Here is a 20,469-nt window from a genome sequence, read left to right on the forward strand (position 1 = left end):
ACGGATATGGGGACAGGAAGAGTGACACTGACACTGTGACCACCTTGAAGAAGAGAAACTCTGGATTGTTTTTGTTAATTTCACATTATGAGAAAATGTACACCTACTTGGGTGTATCCCACCTGAACGCCTATGGATCTCCCCAAACTCCTAAATGTCCCTTTCACCGAAGCTGATCCAATGCTTATTACATGGTCATCTGATGCCAAGATTCAATAACAAATATCCTCAAAGATAGAGCCAAGTTCTGTACTGCCTTTCCACAGAAAAGACCTATTCACCGAAACGACGATGGAGCCGTCTACCTGACTCAACTGAAATTTGGAAGTCAGAGTAGAAATCAAAAGAAAAAGTCACAAAATAACAAAAGGATGATTATAATTGCTATTTACCATTTTGGCTTCTGAATGCATTGGCTGGACCTGGGGAGAAGCACAGGGGTTGCTGAGATTTGGACCTTGCATTCCCAGGAGGCTGGAGTTCACGGACATCTGTCTCTCCATCTAAGAGAAAGGAAAGCAACAGAATCAGAAGTCTACGAAAAGCAGTCTAGGTCACAGACAAAGCTGCATTTCTCTTTCAAGTGGGTCATTTAGAATTTCTTTGAATAACTCTGGAGAAAGACTGTGGTTTGGGGAAGGGTAAGTAACACACTTCTGAGCCTTGAACTCCAGGACATCAAAGAATTAATCCAAAGCCATGCATTCTATGGGAGATGCCCTGTGCCAACGAGAACCATGTTGTCATGGTACATTTGCAAACAAAAGTATGGAATATTTCCACTTTTGCAAACGCTCCAAACTGCCACGAGTCATGCTTCTTTTTATAACTGTAAAGAATAATGTATGCTTAAAAAATGCTGGAAGGATATATACCAAATGGTTCTCTCAGGTTATCCATGGCTTTTTTTCCCCCCTAAGTTTTATACAAAAACATGAATCATTTTAGCAATAAGGAAAACATTAAATTAACTTAAAAAAGTAATGCTCTCAAATATGCTGGGTCTTCTTGCCACTGTAACTTATAAACACAATCAAGATGACCAAGAGCGGGGCGCTGGGTGGCTCAGTCGGTTTCACGTCTGCCTTCGGCTCAGGTCATGATCCCAGGGTCCTGGGATCGAGCCCCGCATCGGGCTCCCTACTCGCCTGGAAGCCTGCTTCTCCCTCTCCCACTCCCCCTGCTTGTGTCTCCTGCTATCTCTCTCTGTCAAATAAATAAAATCTTAAAAAAAAAAAAAAGATGACCAAGAGGTATTTGAGCTGCCGCCCCTGGTAGAGCTCCCCTTCCCAGTTAACCTAGTCAGGATACTACACAGCAGCAGGTTTTGGCCTCACGGCAGGGCTAGACCTTTGGCGGGGTGAAGAAAGCAGGTGGGGGTACCGTACCACACCTGATGGACACTGTCCTGCTGGCCTGCCACTGTGTCTAGAATTAACATCATTTCAAATAGCTGCATGAGTTCTGGCATTTTTGTCTCTAGGGTGTCCCTGTTAAAAAGGAAATACAGAAAAACCTCTCTTTCAATCAAGGAAGGGTATGTGTGATTGATATTTTCTGTTGAGTAGAAATTTAGCACGTTCCAAAGAACTAGAATAAAGCAAGTACACTTAATAGTAAATCACACAGAAGACTTTCGTCAAGAGGAAAAAATAAATTCTTCAATGCAAAAGTTGATCCCCTTGATGAAGGATGGAAATGAAAACGGGTCAGAAACTTGAGGGAATCTGCTTTCCGCTCAAAGTTAGCCTGGGGAGTCTGAGGAGAAAAATACAGAGTTCTTTATCACTGGAGCTCTTCCCAGAGCGGAGGACAGAAACCTCACTGGCAAAAATGGAGAGGGAAAGCCGAGGTAAATGTCCCTTTAGGGTCCCTGCCATGGTCGGGTTCCATCCCTGCACCCCTGCTGGGTCCACCCCAGGTGCGGGGCTGCAATTATGACATTAATGTGTGGGTTAGCAGCGGTGCTCATGAAATGACACGAATGACGGGTGGACGGTCCCTGTCATAGCAAAGCACCCTCGGCCGTCCCTTAGCCTAAAAGAGTATGTTTGTGTGAAACTGCTTCAAAAGGAGCCGTTTGATGAAGAATCTTCTATACAGTCTAGAGCCTGCTGGCAACGACTTTTGGGGCCTTATCAATTCAGGAAAATAAAATGCTCACTCCCATATACCCCCTGAGTCTCCAGGTAGCCTAGGTATTTTATTTTTTATTATTGTTTTGTAATTCTGGTAAAATACGCATGTCATAAAATTTACCACTGTAACTAGGTTTCCGTGTACAGTTCAGCATTATTAAGTACGTCCATGTACTCTAATTGTTAAGTCATGAAGCCTGCGCCACAAAATGCTTATTGCTTGTAATTCCCCCTTCCAGAGGCTGGGAGATGGAAGAGTTGGAAAGGCATTTGGCCCTTTATTCCAACTGGTAGGTAACCTTCTCCTAGAGGGAAATCAAGTCCAAATGAGCTTTTGCTTTCAGTTTCCTGAAGGAAGGTCATTGAGAAGTACAAATGATTATCTGAAAGTTTCCACGCTGTTATCCATCATGAGCTACAAAGAAGGGCGAGCGGCTTACTTGCAGCCTCGGGATCCAAAATCAGCCATGCTGCCCACTCTGTGGAAAAGTTACAGTCTGTGACTACTCCTACTCCATGACTCACAAATTCAACAGAATGTTGAAAACAGGCTGATTTCTCTACTTTAAAAAAATTACATTTTTTCCATCTTAGTGATTGTAAGGGGTCAGCAAGCGCCTCAGCAAGGCAACGATTTGGTGCTTATACTAATAAGGTTCTGCCCGAGTGTGCTTTGGTGAGGTGCCTAGAATTAAGAAGTCAGATGATTGAAGTGGTTTTGCTGAATACTAAGCAACATTTAGCACGGCAGGTGAAACATCCAGGTAAAGGATTTCACCTTTTTTTGAGCTTCTCCTTTCCTTCTGAAACAAATCAGGAAACGGGAGTTAAAATCTCTACAGCTCACTGGGTTTTTGAATTATAAATGAGTGTTCATATTCCCAAATTTTGTGAACATTTGACTTTCAAGATAGGAAATCACACCACCATGAAATCCTTCCTTGTTGTTCACCACATCCCCAACATCCAGCGCAGTGCTTGGCTCATAGCAGGTGCTCAACAAAAGCTTGTGGAATGAACAAATACATCATTTTGCTTCAGACCTAGGACCTTGTGAAATGTGTGGCCAGGCAGCATGCACTGCAAATCAGTTAAGGATATTACCTACACCTACAGACAGACTGATCTTTTATACCAAGGGAATCATGGTTCCCTAGGGCGGGAACTCTATGGGACAACTATGCTTAAAATGCCAGAATCTGAGCATAGGAGCAGGAGACTTGATAACAAGGATGAAAAGGCCTAGATTTCTGGGACCAGGAACTCTTAGGGTATCTTTTTTTTTTTTTTTTTTTTGGAGATTTTACGATAGTTTTCATGAGTTACATTCGTGGCACTTTAAACCAAGGTTTCTCAACCTCAGCACTGCTGACATCTAGGGCCCAAATGATTCGTTTCTGGTGGGGGCTATCCTGCACATTATAGAATGCTGAACAGCTTCCTTGGCCTCTACCCACCGAGGCCAGCAGCAGCCTTCCCTCAGCTTTGACAACCAACAGCAGTATCTCCAGATAGTGCCAAACAATCGCCCCGAGTTGGAATCAGTGCTCTTAGACTGACACTTGTCACGGCAGCTGTGCATATCAGTGACATGGGTTGGGGAACTCCTGTGGGGGTGGCATCCCTGACTTTCTGTCTACACTGGCTCTTGATCATGTACCTGATCCTTTACTTCTATTCTGAAGCATCAACAGGAGGCCAAGTTGTACAATGAGATGAGATGGTGGAAACCAGCACCAGATACTTTTTTGCCAGGCCGTCTCAGCCCGTGTCCCAACTTTGTCCCTGGAAATGGTACAATTAGATGGGAAAAAAAAAAAGGCACTGAAATGGTATTTTTCTGGCTAGTGGATAGAATTTATGAAAGGACACTCATTTTGGACCAGAGGGATGTAGCGTCTAAAGGAAGACAGCTTATGGTGGGAGTCTTCGTGCGCCTGGCTGGGTTGAATAAAACCTGGGCAAGGGGCGTTGGTGACAGCACTGTCATAGCTCGTCTGAAGATGTTTAAGGTGAGCAAGGCAGGGAAAGTGTGTCAACTCATCTGTTCCTTCTGGCCCGATTTTGCAAACACTGTTTCCAGCCAGGACTGTTTCTGCCACTATTTATAGCAGGTGGGTCCATTTCTCTGAACTTGGGCCTCCCAGCCCTCATCCACCCCTGCCTCCACTCAGAAAAATCGGCAAACTGCTCAAACTTCGAGAATCTGAGCTGCTCAGTGTGAGTTGAGGTGGGGTTTGTCACAGCTGTGGGCCATTAGACAGCTGCCTTCAACTTCTTACTCTTCAGCTTTTCATCTGTAAAATGAGCGTGTCAATAATTACCGGGATTCCATTCGCACAGGATCCCGATGAGAGCGACACGAAGTGACAAATGTAGACAATCCCTTAAAAAGCGAAAATGCTCCGCCAGGCATTGTTGATACTGTTGTGGGAGGGTTTTCATTGAATTGTCATATCATCTCTTAGGACTTCTGAGAACAACTGTGGCCCCAAGAATAAGGTCACCAGCCAGGCTCCCGAAAGCACAGGCCAGGGAGGATGAAGAAGCACAGGGAGGGGATCCTGTGGAAGAAGAGCAAAGTTTGCTCTGGAATACTCTGTATGTCCCTTCTAGGCTAATGTGTTGTTTTCAGAGAGGGGGGCTGTATTACATAATGATTAGAATGTAGACTCTTGAGTCCTGCCACCTGGATATAAATCCTTACGCTCCATCACCTACTAACTGTGACCTTAGCTAAGTTACTCGGCCTCCTGTGCCTCAGCTTCCTCGTCTGTAAAATGGGGGTAAAAACAGTGTATCCCTCACAGGTTTGTTGTGGCAGTGAAAGCAGAGAATACAGTGGTATCACACAGTGGCTGACCAAGTGGGCTCTGGAGCCAGAATTCCTGGGTTCAGAACTCAGCTATGCTGCTTCTCAGCCAAGCAAGCTACCTGCCGTACTTCTCCCATTCAAACCAGGGGGAAGAAATAGCACGTGCCTGACAGGATTGTTTCACATGTTGAGGAAGTGCTTACAGAGGGACTAGCACATGGTAAGCACTCAATAAACGTTGTGAGCCTAGCACATGGTAAGCACTCAATAAACGTTGTGAGCATGATTAACAGACTCTGATACGCAGGGACACATATTAGCAGATATTCTGTACCATTGTTATTATTTTTGTTGTTATATTTGTCACCCTGAGTCCTGGCAAGACCACTCCCTGGTGAGTTAAGGACACTCGGTATATAGCCCACGCTATACAGACTTTGGGCTAGTCGAAAAACACTGTGTCCTTGAACAAATTCCATTCCCTGGGTGTGGCAAGCTCACTTGTCACCGGCAGGAAGATGGGGTCAGGCCTCACTAAGGGAGCACTGAAGGCCGGGAAAGCCAGCCAGACGCCTAGGGACAGACAACCGAGTGCTCTCTGCAAAGTAGCACACAGCTCAGCTTTTCATCCAGAAGAAGGTGCTTTCTTTCCAGCTTAGATCTCAGCTTTTCTTTTACTGTTTTCAAAAGAGCAAGGCTCAGTGGAAGGGAGAAGCACTTACTGGCATCAAGACGGCAGAAGATCCCGGCATCGTCGGGTTGGGCAGGGTCCCAGGCATGGAGGCTGGCATGGGCTGTCTCTGTCTGTTGTGGAGATGTAGCAGAGAAGATAGAGAGCCTGGGACAGGCCTGGCAACACACAGAGAAAGCAAACATTATTCCTGATGCCCGGGGGCAGGGGGTTCACTGCCTGCTTCCCCACGTCCGGAACCAGCGGGGACAACACCGTTACAGAGCACAGATCAGATCCTCTGATGGGAATCACATAATTGAGGATATTAGGGAAATAATAACAAATCAAACACAAGCCTGGCTTCCTCTGCTGCTTCCTAGTTAATATATCAAATTCCACTTCATTTCCTGACCTCTGTTATCTAACTCATGTTCAATAGTCAACAAGCCGGTAAATCTCCTATGACCCCTACATCTTAGGGAAGGGACTTGGGGGTGAAATCCTGTGTTTACTCAGAATTCTCTGCCCTGTGGAGGATCTTAGACCCAGAGATCTGTGTACGTTTGTTTCATCCGCACTCTCCTATGCCTCTGCCTGGAAGCCCTCCTGGCTTTATTCTGGATACACGTTCACCGTCTGGATTCGTAAAGCCAACTTTATTCATGAATTCCCAATAGAAATCTGTTTTGACTTTTTCATAGTTCTCCACTATGGGTGGAAACAAACAAACAAACAAACAAACAAACAACAAAACACAAAGCCAGGACACAGACCACAGCAGCAGGAATGAGGCTCATGCCACGGCAGCCAGCCTTTCTCAAGCAAGTCCAGAGCCCAGCCCCCAATTACCAGTCCCTCATTTTATAATAACTAGAGGTGTTAGGCTGTTTGACAGAAACTGATTTTGGCCTGACCTGCAGAACTTGGGTAAGCATTCCTCCGGGGAGTGCATAGTTTGAGCTTTTGCTTAAATTTGCCAGAGGAAAAAAAAATTTTTTAGGACTTTAAATTGATTTAATGAGCCAGGGAATGTGTGGCTGAGGGAAAAAGGAAATTATTTGTGTTTATGAAAAATGGCAAATAAGCGACCTCCTCAGCTAAATTCTCAATCTCCTGATGCTTTTGCTCTGGGGAGCTGTATAAATGTCAAACCATTAAATTAAAGATTTAACAAATAAAACAAAACAAATAAATAAACACATCCCCTCCCCCCCAGCAGGGACCTCTGAGTCTTCCATGTTAAACTACCTTATCCTGAATGCCATAAATGAAGTTACTGCTTCCAGAATTAATGCATTTTCTTTAAAAAAAAAAAAAAAGAGAGAGAGAGATTCCTTCATGCTAAGTGCTGGGTAATGATTGCAGACAGAAATGTCCTGTGTGGTCCAATGCTTTTCTATGCTTCGGGGAAGGATAGTCCCATCCAGAGTAGCATGAGAAGCCTCTTCTTTGGAGCTGTGTGCCTCCCGTGACTGACTTGAGGAGAAAGTGGGGATTGAAACAGGGAGAACAATGCCAACATGCTCTCTTGCATTGTTGTTGAAATCTCAAAGATTAGGTTTTCTACCCTTTTTGCCTAACAGCTCCTTTGGGCAGAGCTAGCTATCGCAGGCATATGAATATTAGGAGGATTAATCATAAATTAGTCAATATTTATATGTTCAGGAAGTTATATAAATGAAAATATAAAAGAATATAAAACTTTTACCCAGACTCCATGTAGATGCCCACAAATGACATCCAGCTTTATGAATAGAATGTGTGTATGAATAGTTACATGGAGAGGCCAACAGAAGTAGCCTGTAACAATAAAAAGTGTTTTCAGAAAAGCAAATGCGTGTTATGGGTATTTCTTGACATGTGCCCTGGGGCCCTCTGGAGTATAGATTAACAATAGGATTAGTAGGGTCTTTGAAGGTCCTTCACCTTTTACAGTTCTAGGAAACTGCTAGTTTCCGTTTGCTCCAAAATTCTAGAGTAGGTTGTACTTCACTGGGTCTTAAAGCCTACCTCATTCAGAGGTGGATGGCTCCAGTCAGATAGGTATAAATGTGGTTCTGTCAACAGACAAGGTTTGCTTTATATTCTCCAGTCTTAATGTTTTGTTTGTGACCTTTGCTGGGAAGAAAATAGCTGTATGTCATCTTTAATAATGGTCAGTTCCTCCAAGTGCAAGGTTAGTAATCTGAACTGCCCTGTTTTATAAGGAGAAAGATTCACTGAGACCATCACCACAGAAAGCTGTTAGTCATCTATCCATCCACTCATCTACAGATATCCAGACAGAGACATGTACACACATACATCCATACATCCATGCATTCATATAGATACATCTAAACATACATACATACAACCTTCTACCATATGCCTTTTCCCCTAGTCACCAGGAGGAATGCTTTGGGTATAGATAGGGACAAGTGAAAAAAGACAACTGAAAACATTTTATAACGATGACTGGCCATATCATCCTCCTAAAGAAAGGGCAGCATGTTATCATCATTTACATTTTGTTTCCAACATGACATATTAATGATAATCTTGGTGATCAGTTTCTATTGATGAGTCATTTTTAGAAAGGAAATCAATTAAACAATGCTTATGTGAATGGAGATGCAAAAGTAATCAAATTTAAAATGAGTTTTCATTCTTCATACAACTAGGGAAAATTCCCAGCTGGATAGAGTAGCTAGGGAATGGTATGCTTCATTTAATCAATGTTCTTATTAGGTCAGTTACTTCCACACCATGCATAGATGTACCGGATTTTTAAATATAAAGCATTCCTTCATTAATTAAGAAAGCTTTTCAGGGTACTGAGTTCCCTTGGAATTATAATAATTGCCTAATGATAGCAATCAAACCAATTAACAATATATACTTGAAAGAGAGATGGCTATTTGAGAACTATGCATGTTTGGATTCTGAATAACTTTGAATTATTGTTTTACACAGAATCTACATTTATTTCTTTGAGAGAGAGAGAGTGCACGCACACACATGCACACATGTGCACATGCAGGAGGGAGGGGCAGAGGGAGAGGGAGAGAGAATCTTAAGCAGGCCCCACACCCAGTGTGGAGCCTGACACAGGGCTTAATCTAAGAACCCTGAGATCATGACCTGAGCCAAAATCAAGAGTTGGACACTTAACTGACAGAGCCACCCAGGCACCCCTATACAGATTCTATAAATAATTTTCCCGACCCATGCTGGGAACAAAACTGCGGCATTTTCTATGCTTCTTGTTTGGGCTTTTAAAACTACAAAAACTGAAAGAAAAAAAAATCTACTCCTACTCATCGCAGGGTATACAAAGGGTTAGATTGAGGTAATTATGTAGCTTGGCCCAATAAATAATCATTTGTCCAGAATATTCTGATCATTGAAGCAAGAGTGGTATCGGAATAATTACATTAATTATCTAATTCCCTTTGTGTATATAGAAATAATTATTAACACATTGCACTTGCTTGAAACTTTTTATATTACAATTATACAGTTTCATATTTTTCAAAATATTTCACCTTCATGTGACTTGAAGCAATGCCATGTGTTGGGTAGGTCAGATTACCCCCATTTTACTCAGAGTAAGCTGAATTCAGAAACATTTAAATGTGCCCAAGATCATATGGGTCATGAAAAGAAGCACGGCTCATATTCAACTTGCAACACAGGGCTTCCCCCATCATTCCTTGATGGCTCCCATAACTAAGTTATTATTGATTTTTTATACCAAAATAAATTCACGGTCTATTTCCTTTGATATCCACACTGCTCCCTGGACTTGGCAATGAAGCAGTAAAATTCTGCAGTACTGCTAACACGAGAAGTCTCTCATCCATGTGAAATTATGTTTTCTTCCTTTAAAAAAAAAAAACACCAAAAACTTCCCAAACAACACATCAGTTAGACTCTGAAAATAAGATGGCAAATCACAGCAAAGTTGTGAAAACAAAGACCCAACAGTCTTTCTCCAGTGCAGGCTTGTTGCCATGAGCTAATAATTCCAGACTTTGAGCAAGCCGAGCCTCCTTTTTAATAACCATATGCCTCTAGGTAAAGTATTTCTACTAAAAATTATTGAGGCATGGAACAAGGTAAGATGTGTGAGCTCATGTTGGATTGTTCAATTACTAAACTGAGTCCCGTAGCATTAAGAGTTTCCCAACTTGACAGATTATTCCTCTTTATACACTTGTATAAACATACTGCTTACGGCTGAAATCTATGTAAGCTTTTCTTTCAATTAAAATGTCAAGGATGACAGACTGTGTTTTCAGTGTCCTTAACAGAATGAAAGGTACCACAGCGAGCGATTTTATGTCCTCATTTTTACCCCCAAAGGATGTTTTCCAGTCTAGGGGTGTCTGAAAAGCAAGCTCTGTGTCTGCCACTCTTTGCCCTTGGACAAGCCCAACTATCTTTTAAGGAGTGAGGGGCCAGTGATTTTGTTTGGAAGTCTCAGGAGGGTCACTGCAGACTGCTCTCCTTTCCCAGGTCTTCAAAAGATCCATGGCACCCCGGATTGCCTATTTAACTCAAGACAGATACATCTGCCAGGTACGTGGTCAGGTAAAGAGAAGAAGCAAGCAGTGAAAAAAAATTAGGTTAAAGAATTGGAAGATCAATGTTAGCATCAAAATCCAACCACAGACATCTAAGAAATCGTGAGCAGGTAATAAATAACAAAAAGGACTCGGAAGGACTTGGTGTGTGCAGAATAATATGAAAAGCTTCAAAGCAATAAAATGGAAAGAAGAGTGGGCAGGGAGCAGAGGATCCAGATACCACTGCGATTAGAGTTTCTGACTCTGGGGGAGAGACTTTCTTCACTTTGGGGCTCTCCATTTCATCATCTGTTTAATGAATGGATCAGACTATAGGCCATCTGGAAATGCCCTGAAGCTCTAAAATTCAGATTCTAGAACTTGAAAATGAGATGTTTGTAACCTCATGAGACTGTATGTTCTATTATGATTGGGGTATTCTTCATGGCTCATTGATGAATCCACAGTGCTTCACCCAGCACCTGCAACATGGTAGGAGGTCAGTGTCTGTACTGAATGGAACGGAGTCAGTACAGTACTTAGTTCTTAATGTCAAAAATACACTTGAAATATGAATAAACCACAAATAGAAAGTGTCTCTAAAAAGCAAGAGAAGTTGCTAAAAAGGACTTGATACATCCCAGTGGGTCCACACCTTTTCCTCATTTACATGTAACATAATTTCACACACAGACTAGAGAAAGAGTATTGCCCACTATCATTGTATTTGCTTATAAAGAGAAGTGTGCTTTCTTTTCACCTTCTTAAATGAACTATTGTGGCCTAACCTGGCACACTAGTTTCTGTCTAGGATGGGGAGACTGAAGAACTAAAGAGGGGAATACAGACTCTTAAATGTTAAGAGAAGACTGTTTGTAATGAGAAATGCTTATTCTATCATTCTTCTCCAAAGTGGAATTCAAAAATTCCTATTTTTGTAAAGAAAGAAAACTGCAGGGGCGCCTGGGTGGCTCAGTCATTAAGCGTCTGCCTTCGGCTCAGGTCATGATCTCAGGGTCCTGGGATCGAGCCCTGCATCAGGCTCCCTGCTCGGCGGGAAGCCTGCTTCTCCCTCTCCCACTCCCCCTGCTTGTGTTCCTTCTCTCGCTTTGTCTCTCTCTCTCAAATAAATAAATAAAATCTTTAAAAAAAAAAAAAAGAAAGAAAGAAAGCAAACTGCAGGATAATCAAGTAGAATGTGAAATGGAAAGATAGTATAGTTAATTTCTTCCATGGGTGATAATTACATTGTAAAATGGGGTAGTAAAGGACATGGGCTCAGAAGATGGTCTGCCTAGGTTGGAATCCCAACTCTGCCACTTAATAGCTGTGTGACCCTGGGCAGATTACTTGGCCTCTCTGTGCCTCAGTTTTCTATAAAATGGGATGATAGAGATATTTATCTCATGGCCTTAAATGAGTTACTACGTATTAAATACAGTTGACCCTTGAACAACGCGGGCATTAGGAACCCAGACTCCCTGTGTAGTCAAAAATCTATGTGTAACTTGAGTCTCCCCAAAATTAACTACTAGTAGCCTACTATTGACCGGCAGCCTTGCTGATAATATGAACAATCTATTTACACATATTTTGTATGTTATATATATTATAGACTATGTTCTTTCAGTAAAGTAAGCTAGAGAAAAGAAAATGTTAGGAAAATCATAAGGAAGAGATATACATTTACAGCACTATACTGTATTTATTGAAAAACATCTGCATATAAATGGACTTGTGTAGTTCAAACCCATGCTGTTCAAGGGTCAACTACATACTGAATATGTTCAATAAAATTAGTTGTTTTTGTTATTATTCTTCTGAAACCCAGACCAAACAAGAGATTAATCACTACAATCAAGGAACTGGGGCTTAAGGCTGGGATCTTAAAGTTAACACCAATCCTTCGCTTTAACTAAAGAACCACAGCCTAACGGAATGCCTATAAAAATGTCCCAAACTTCCTGCATCTATGAGATATTTCTTTAAAAACCCATCAACTTTAGGGGCGCCTGGGTGGCTCAGCCGTTAAGCGTCTGCCTTCGGCTCTGGTCATGATCCCAGGGTCCTGGGATCGAGCCCCACATCAGGGTCCCTGCTCGGCGGAAAGCCTGCTTCTCCCTCTCCCACTCCCCCCTGCTTGTGTTCCTTCTCTGGTTGTGTCTCTCTCTGTCAAATAAATAAATAAAATATTAAAAAAACAAAAACAAAAACCCATCAACTTTAGATTCCCAAACCCTTCTGCAGAGGCAAATGGACTCCTCTCACCCACAATTTTACAGAATTTCAAAATGATTCACACTATTTCTCAGAAAGGATCTTTGAAAATATTTCCTCAAAATGGAACCAAACTAGTTCCCCAGAGATCGGTTCTCAGTATCTTGTTTTCCCTGAAAACAATGACAAAAATCCAACAGAAGCAATAATTGGGAAAACAAGACAGCTATCTGGCCCATATTTTAAAAGACATCATATTACCCGTATCTTTTTTTGAATGAGCTCATGCTCTGCACCAAGTCTCACTGCCAAGCTCCTAAATTTGGATGGCAAATACAATATTTCCCCTTTTAACAAAAGAGGAATTTGAGACAAAGGAGTAGAAATATTTAGCCTGAGAAAAGGCACCAAAATATCAGCAGAATTCAATTAAAATATGTATTTTTCATTTCAGAGCTTTCTTAGGCTCAAGGGAGGACCTCTGGTAAAGATCTGGGACCTTCCTGCATGATTTGTATCCCTCCCCCTTCCCTCCCCTCTGCCACCACCTTTCCTTTGATGACACAGACAATTGGGTGTCTGGGGAGAGAATTTTGCCTTTGTATCTGTATCCTCGCCCCATCCTTCCTAAAAAGCTAGTAAAACAGCCTAATGAAAAAGAGCAAATTCTCTAGCTCATCAGAGATACCAGAAAGCTTGGCTCCTTGTGACAGAACTTGACATGACTCCAAGGCCATCACACCATGTGGCCCCTCACTGCTGCCTTGCTCATGGCCCTGGGCCCCACACCAGTGCCATCGCGGACTTCCTTCAAGCTTCATAGCATCGCCACCTTCCTTTCTGCCACAGCCTTGAATGGAAGTAATCCTTACCACCTTCTCTGGGCAGCCACACCAGGTCAGGGCCTTTTCTGGAGCAGCTCTCACCCTGCATTCTTCCTAGTAACACTTTCTCACCATTTATTCAATCAATGAATAAATCAAAAATCAAATTAAGCATCTAATACAAGTCAGGCTCTGTACACACTCATTTCAGAGGGGAAAAGCAGTTTGGCAAGTCAGGTCATTTGCCTAACAATTCATTTACAAATTCACAATTTGTGACAATATGATGAAAAACAAAATAGATGTGTTTCATGATCTCTTGGAGGTTACTACCTCAGCTCCCCAGTTATAATTCTTCAACGATTTTGAGTGATTTTTTAAAATGCCTCTGCTCCCAACTAGACAATAAACTGTGTAAGTGAGAGATTGTGTCTGCTCTGTTTTTAGTAATGCAGATACTTTAGAAATGTAAGGAAGTGCATGGTACCTAGCAGGTGTCAATAAATACTCTTGAATTCATAAGAACAGAGATATCGAGGATCTCTTCAATTGGCAAAAGACATTGCAAGAACAGGGTTCAATAAATTATCTTTGCTAACTAATGAGAAGAACTTAATTGATCTACAAGTCATAAGTGAAACTCCAATTTACCTTAACAGCCTAATATAACCATTTCTGTTCTTGAAAAGCATAAATGCTTACCCCCAAGATAATCTGTATTTTTAGCAGTGCCCCTTAGATTAAACACAAGCTTTCTGATGAGTTCTAGACCCACTTGTTTTTGCATCGATTAAATTAATTTCCATTTGAAATTATATTCTAGGCATTTCATAAGAAAAGGCCAAGAACAATTCAGGAACACTCATCTGTCTCCAATCTATATAATGTTTTAAAAATTGGATGCCTGCCCTGCAATAAGGCTGTACTTTATAACGTTCAGAGCTCTGGGCTCGGAGGTACCAGTTACACCCACAGCACGGCCAACTAAACATCTCGTTTCTGCTTTGCACTGACTTATCGATATTGACAAGAACACTTTTGTAATCATTATCACCAGGGGTGCTGGAAATTAAATTTAGCACGCAAGATAAATTTAGGCCTCCTTTTTTATCAATTCTATACTACTGCTGCTTTTATTTTACAGATGTAGTATCTGATATCTTGGAAATGTAACTTCTTTTTCTTTAAATAAAAGCCTGGCTGCGAGAGAGCCAATGGTAGTCATAAAATGTAGCACAGCTAACAGAGCTGCATCCTGCTGGAGCCTGTGCTGGGTTTTATAGCATATACACTGTATCTACTCAGGCACAGGAGATGTTTACTAGCGCTTTCAAGTGTTTTAAACAGAGAGAGCAGGAATAGAAAGGGAGATGTAAATTTATGGCCATTCTGTTAAGACTATTAAATCAATCTCTTTTTCTCCCCCTCTTTAATGACTGATTTCTGCACCATTAATCTGAATTAGTCATGCAGTCAGCCTGATTCATTTAAGTTAACCAAAAACACGGTTGGATTGGTTTCTGATGTACTGTTGTCACCAAAAAAAAAAAAAAAAAAAAAAAATCCGTTTTCAAAATCTGATATTTTTCCCTTGTAAAGAGCTAACGGCTCTTTTAAAAGACCCTTTATAAAAGACCCTAAATGCCTGAACAGTTTGGCTTTCGCCATGGGTCAGGCTCAAAGACATGACGAGATGGCTTTTCAATTAGCCAATAACTTCTCAGTTGCGTCAATTATTCATAAACTGACACTTAGAAAAGGCAAGTAAATGCAGATCAAAAGACATGAAATAAGTGACGATTTTGAATGCAGTCTCAAATAAAGGATATACATCCGATTGGCTGGGGAAAATTTTTTCTTTATAGAGACGTATCTCTAAGTAAAATTTCTTCCTGTTTCTAAGTCGTTAATAAGCTTCCTCCTTGCTTCATAAGGACAAATAAGGAGCCCTCTGATTATGAGCCTTGTCATTTGCATGTGATTGCTGCTTGCATTCATTCACCATCAATGAATAATTCATGGAAACATTCACTAACACACTTGTCTGGATGTTCTGTAGGGGCAGAGCTCCCTGAGCTTACAAACACCCGCCCCCACCCCAACTCTTAAGTCAGCAATTCTGTTTTGCTTTCTTCTGGACTCGCGGCTTGTCAGTTATCATCTTTTAATGAGTAAGTCATGGTGGACTCCACACCCTGTACAGTCGCCCCATACCTATGATCCAAATATATGGCATCATTTTGCAGCTGAAGGACAAAAGCTCCAATTGCAAAAGACTTCAGCAAAAACAGAAGGGCTCTAGAAAAGATCATCTGGACAACCTCTATTCATCCTTGCACTTTGCAAGTTCTCCCTCCTGGGTCACCCCCACTAATGCCTTTACCTAACCTCTTCCTGAAGCTCAAGGCAGGGTCTCTTAGACAGTCTTCAAGTACCTGTCCCGGGAGACCCAATTTATAACACTCTCCACCCAGCCACTTGCCAGGATTATTTCAGCTCCTTAGGAGGAGGCGCTAGAAACTATTAGCTCCACTGGCAGGAGAGGGGATGTGTTGGTGATGCAGGAGGAGGGGCTTAGGCCCGCTGTGACCACAGGCAGGGACACAGGCTGCTAAAAGCCCGATTCCTCGGGTTCTGTTCTTAATGATAAAGTGACGCCCAGTGCTGAGACGGTAACTTGTCCTCCAAGGAAACACAACAAGGAAAGAGGCATTGCTTCAAGGCTCAGCAAACTCCTCACGGGGTTACATCCTGACAGACAGCCGCCAACTCTAAACCGTGGCTGTAATCAAATAACCAGAAACTGTAGGAGAGGGTGTGAGAGCCTAAAGAAAGCCTTGTCAGGCAGGGCTGAACACGATGTGGGCAGGGGGGAGGGAAGGGGCCGGGGGAGGGGTAGAGAACTTGGAGAAGGCTCCGAAGACGCACGGAGAAATACTGAAAGGCCAGAAGGGAAAACCTAAATGGAAAAGCAAAAGCAACAAGACCGGGAGATGACGAGGGCAGGCTTCAAGTTTCCAAATTACTATATTCAGAGAATGGTGACCAGTTACTCTCAAAGCCAACCAAAGCAGAATAATAACTGTAGTAAAACAGCAACACGTGGGATTTACGTTAGAAGAAAGAGTATCTCCCAAGAACGAATAGTGTAAAACAATTAAATGGCTTACTGAAGTTTTGGAATTTCCTCTTATTGGGCTCTTAAAAAATAGATTCGTCCCCGTCTGGCAGGGTTTCTAGGGAGGAGGACGAGGAACTGGCAGACTTCTCCTCGTCCTAAATTAGGTCTATTATTTTCACTTATTCCAGTCAGAGTGGCTGACAGAAATGATAGAGATAAGGCTGGCTGCCATCATTAACCAGTAAATCGAATAAAGCAGCCTTGTGTGGCTGACAAGGCGCAGGCTTTGGGCCGCCTGCTGGCCCCATCACGGCCCCTGAGTGTGTGATCTGTACAAGTCCTTTAACTTCTCTGTTTTCTCATCAGCAAAGACAGGGTTATACTGCCCACTTCCTAAGTATGGTGTGAGGGTGCTCTGATAATCATATAGGAGATAATATCTTGTATGTGTTTGGCCCCTGGAAGATGATCGATGTATATTCTATTCGAGAGAGGATTAATCTATTTTAGAAGATAAAATTATTGCTAGTGTCATTTTACAGTACAAAGTGAAATGATATGGTTCTCAATTTTAGGGTGAAGTAGTTTGGAAAAAAGACCCAGAAATGTCCAGCCTCTCTGAGGGATCTGAGTGTCTTTACTATCACTGTGAGACCTGGTATCTTGTGGTGCATCATCTTCTCAGGAAAACCTGCTCTGATTTCTCCAGGCCAAGCTGATCCCTGCTCTGTGTTCTCACAGCCATGTACTAATATCTCCACCAGACTGGAGAGAGAGTATCACAAAACACAAAGCTTAGCACATAATAGGAGCCTTGTAGAGGTTTGTTGAATGACTTAATGAGGTTACCTCACTGTACATGGTCTCTCATTTCCCAGCAGTAGTACCCCAATGACACATCCCTGACAGGCTTCTTATTAAGGGTCATGATAACTTGAAACACTATCCTGAAGGGACAGTTGACTTGAGCAAGGGGGTGGGGGGAGGGGCAGAGTTTCTAGGAAACTTGTATCCTCCTTGAGCAACATTTCCTGAGCTACCTTTCAAGTTCTCCTACTTTGCAGCAGCACTTATCATGAGCTAAATTGATATTAATCTCAAACACTTAATAAAATAATAGCAATAAAGTTCATAATAATGATACTTGGCATTTACTTTGCACTTTGCATCCAAGGATCTCTCAAAGGGCTTTGCAATTTTCAAAGCTACTCGTGGGCTGGACACACAAGCAAAGAAGCCATTGCATATAGCTTCCCTGTGGACAGAGTCGGTTCTATTATTACGTTCTGAGGTTGAGACAGTGGCCGTGCTATGTGTATAAACATACCCACTATCCACAAACACCCCCAGATATCTACATGCTAAGAGGCAAAAGTGATAAACAGACGTTAGGTTCCAAACACATTTTTATCTGTACCAGCCTGGTCAAACCTTGGAGTGCAGATTTGTGTTTTGATAGACTTGTTTTATTATGGTAATTCTTTCAACCCCCTCTTGGTGTATTTATAGGTATAATTGGAAATTCCATGTCTGTTCTTTAAATGCATAAAGTTTTAAAGGGCTTATTTTCCTTTTTAGTTCATTTAGTTCAAAAAAGGAAATTTTGCTTAGGCTTAAACATACAGGAGTTTATACATAAAGCATCTCTTCTAAGGCACTTTTCCCTTCCTTGGTGGCCTTGCATTTGCCAAAAAGAGTGACTTGCTCAGTTTCCCGTATTATTCCCCAGACAGCCCTATTCCTACTTCCAAACAAATGTGGTATTTGGGGTTTCAAGTTTAAAATGTAACTTGGTATCATTTCAGATGTCTTCCTACAGCTTAATAAACATCTTCCCCAGAGGGACTTGGGATCTGATTTTAATTTGTGGTAGGGTTATGGTCACAGTAAATGTCAATTTTAGCTATCGACAATAAGCCTGACTAGAAATAGAAATTGTATGTGAATGACAGTACATTTATAGGATATGTGGCATATTATGTTTGCTCATAGTTGAGTGTTCCCCAAGAAATCCCTTCACTGGTCTGTGACGAAAGTCTGGTTTCTCTTCAGGCCTCTGAATATCAGCCACTCATCAGAAGAGAATGTGTCGATCTGAAGATCATAAAAAGATTCAGTGAAGTAACCGAGCCCTTCATGGTATGGCTTTGAATCCTAATACCCCAGCAAACATGGCCCTGCCTCAGCCACTGGTGTGCATGATGATCCTGGGCTGTGTTCTCAAGACCTCCTCAGAGTTTCTGTTCCTTCATGTATAAAATAAGGTGGCTCAGCCAATGATCTTCAAGGACCTTTCCCACTCTAAAGTTTATATAATTGGGTATGATCAAGAGTGGGTAAGCTGACTTATGGAGAGGCCCAAACTTCAGTAGGGGGTAAGTTTTCCTCAAAGGTGGGGACAAATGGGTAATTTGTCACTGGCCTCTCTTGGACATTCCCTTTCCTTGAACAAAAGGCAGGTTCCAAAGATCACTGAGTACCTGTAACATTTAGCCAAGTAGGGCATGAACCAGGCGTGCTGAAGGGTAAGAGAGGGGGGTAGTTTATTCTCACACATGAACAATGATCCTTTTAATAGCATAAAATAAAGGTTTCACTCCTTTGTGCACCAGAGTTAGTCACTTATTATTAAACAGAATCACATTCTTTAGGAGAGGTAGGTCAGGTCCTCAAATAAGCAGTTCTGTCTGTTCAGTGGGGTGCCATCAGGCCCATTGGGATCGGGAAAAAATTGGGCATTCTGAGAATGACAAAAGTCCTCCAAGTCTGAGAGCTGCCAGGAAAAACATTTTCACTATTGAGTAGTAAATGCTACCTTGCCCTACCTACTAAAGAGCTACGATAACATTCCCTATAAGCCCTATGGCTGATCGTGTCCATGGTGCCTGGGATGGTTAATTTTATGGGTCTGCTTGACTGGGCCATGGCATACACAGATAGCTGGTTAAACATCATTTCTAGGTGAAGGTATTTCTGGAAGAGATCAGCATTTGAATGGGTGAACTGAGTAAAGCAGATTACCACCGCCCCTGCCAGAGGGGTGAGTGGGCATCATCCAAAGTGATGTAGGCATCACCCAACCTATTGAGGTTCTAAATAGAATTTTTTTAAAAAGGAGAAAGGTTGAATTCTCCCTCTTTCTCATTCTCTCTGTCTGATTGAGCTGGAACATCAGCCTTCTCCTGCCCCTGGACTGGAATTTATACCATCAGTACTCTTGGTTCTCAGGCTTTTGGACTTGGCCTGAAATTTGTTTCACTCACTGGCTTTCCTAGGACTCCAGCTATCAGACAGCAGATAGTAGGACATTTCAGCCTCCATAATTGGCATGAGCCAATTCCTTATAATAGATCATATATGATTATATATTATAATATAATAAATTTTATATATTTTTAACATTATATATATATTTTCCATATCCTATTGGTTCTTTTTCTCTGGAGAACCCTGAGTAATACAGTGCCTCCTTTTATTTTGCCTCCTTTTCTTTAGAAAGTGTCCTATATTTCTTTAAATACATTTGATAGCAGTGAATTAGTGGAATCTAGGCATTAACTTTGACATCCCTCATCTACTTCCAATCATTCACTAAGTTCTATCTACTCCACCCCCAAAATAGACCTGGAATCCATCCACTTGGCTCCATCCCCACTACCAAGATCCTAGTCCAAAACATTATGTTCTCTCACTTGGTTTTTCCAGCAATTTCTACCTTCAGTTTCACTCCTCTCCAATCCAGCCTCTGCATTATAGCCAGAACGATCTCCATAAACCAATGATCTAATCATGACGTTTCCCTACTCAACATTTTTCCATGGCTTTCCTCAGCATTTGGAATTTAATAAAATCATCTCTTAAATGTTCTACCTCTTGATATCTACAGTACTACTTTCTAAGCTGACTTGATGTGCTTCACCCACCCTGGCATTCATTCACTCCCTAGGATGTGCAAAGCTCTTTCCTACCCCAGGGCCTTAATACCTCCTATTGCCTTTGCCTGGAAAGGTTAGCCATCTGCCCTTCTGTTGACCAGCTCTTATTCATCCTTAGGTTTCAGTTTAAACATCACTCTCTTAAAATGTTCTCTGACCCCAAATCAGAGGTGCCTCTAATTTAGAGGGTCTTGTA

At 41.9% G+C, this 20,469-nt stretch overlaps 1 protein-coding gene across 10 annotated transcripts in view; it reads right to left on the reverse strand.

The window, feature by feature from the left end:
* Positions 1-20,469, reverse strand: part of CREB5 (cAMP responsive element binding protein 5) — a 406,577-nt gene that overhangs the window by 104,059 nt on the left and 282,049 nt on the right. For all 10 annotated transcript variants that reach the window (XR_010406449.1, XM_064575114.1, XM_064575111.1 and 7 more), the window contains 2 exons: positions 5,676-5,802; positions 393-503 (listed from right to left, as the gene is read on the reverse strand). Coding sequence is in view for 9 of the 10 variants with exons in the window: in XM_064575114.1 (XP_064431184.1) it covers positions 393-503; positions 5,676-5,802 (238 nt within the window). In the remaining variant the exon portion in view is untranslated. The remainder of the gene's footprint in view (positions 1-392; positions 504-5,675; positions 5,803-20,469) is intronic.

This window comes from Mirounga angustirostris, unplaced genomic scaffold, assembly GCF_029215605.1.
Source record: "Mirounga angustirostris isolate CCGP_5_RB_7025 unplaced genomic scaffold, mMirAng1.0.hap1 SCAF_12, whole genome shotgun sequence".
In the NCBI taxonomy this organism is placed as follows: domain Eukaryota; kingdom Metazoa; phylum Chordata; class Mammalia; order Carnivora; family Phocidae; genus Mirounga; species Mirounga angustirostris.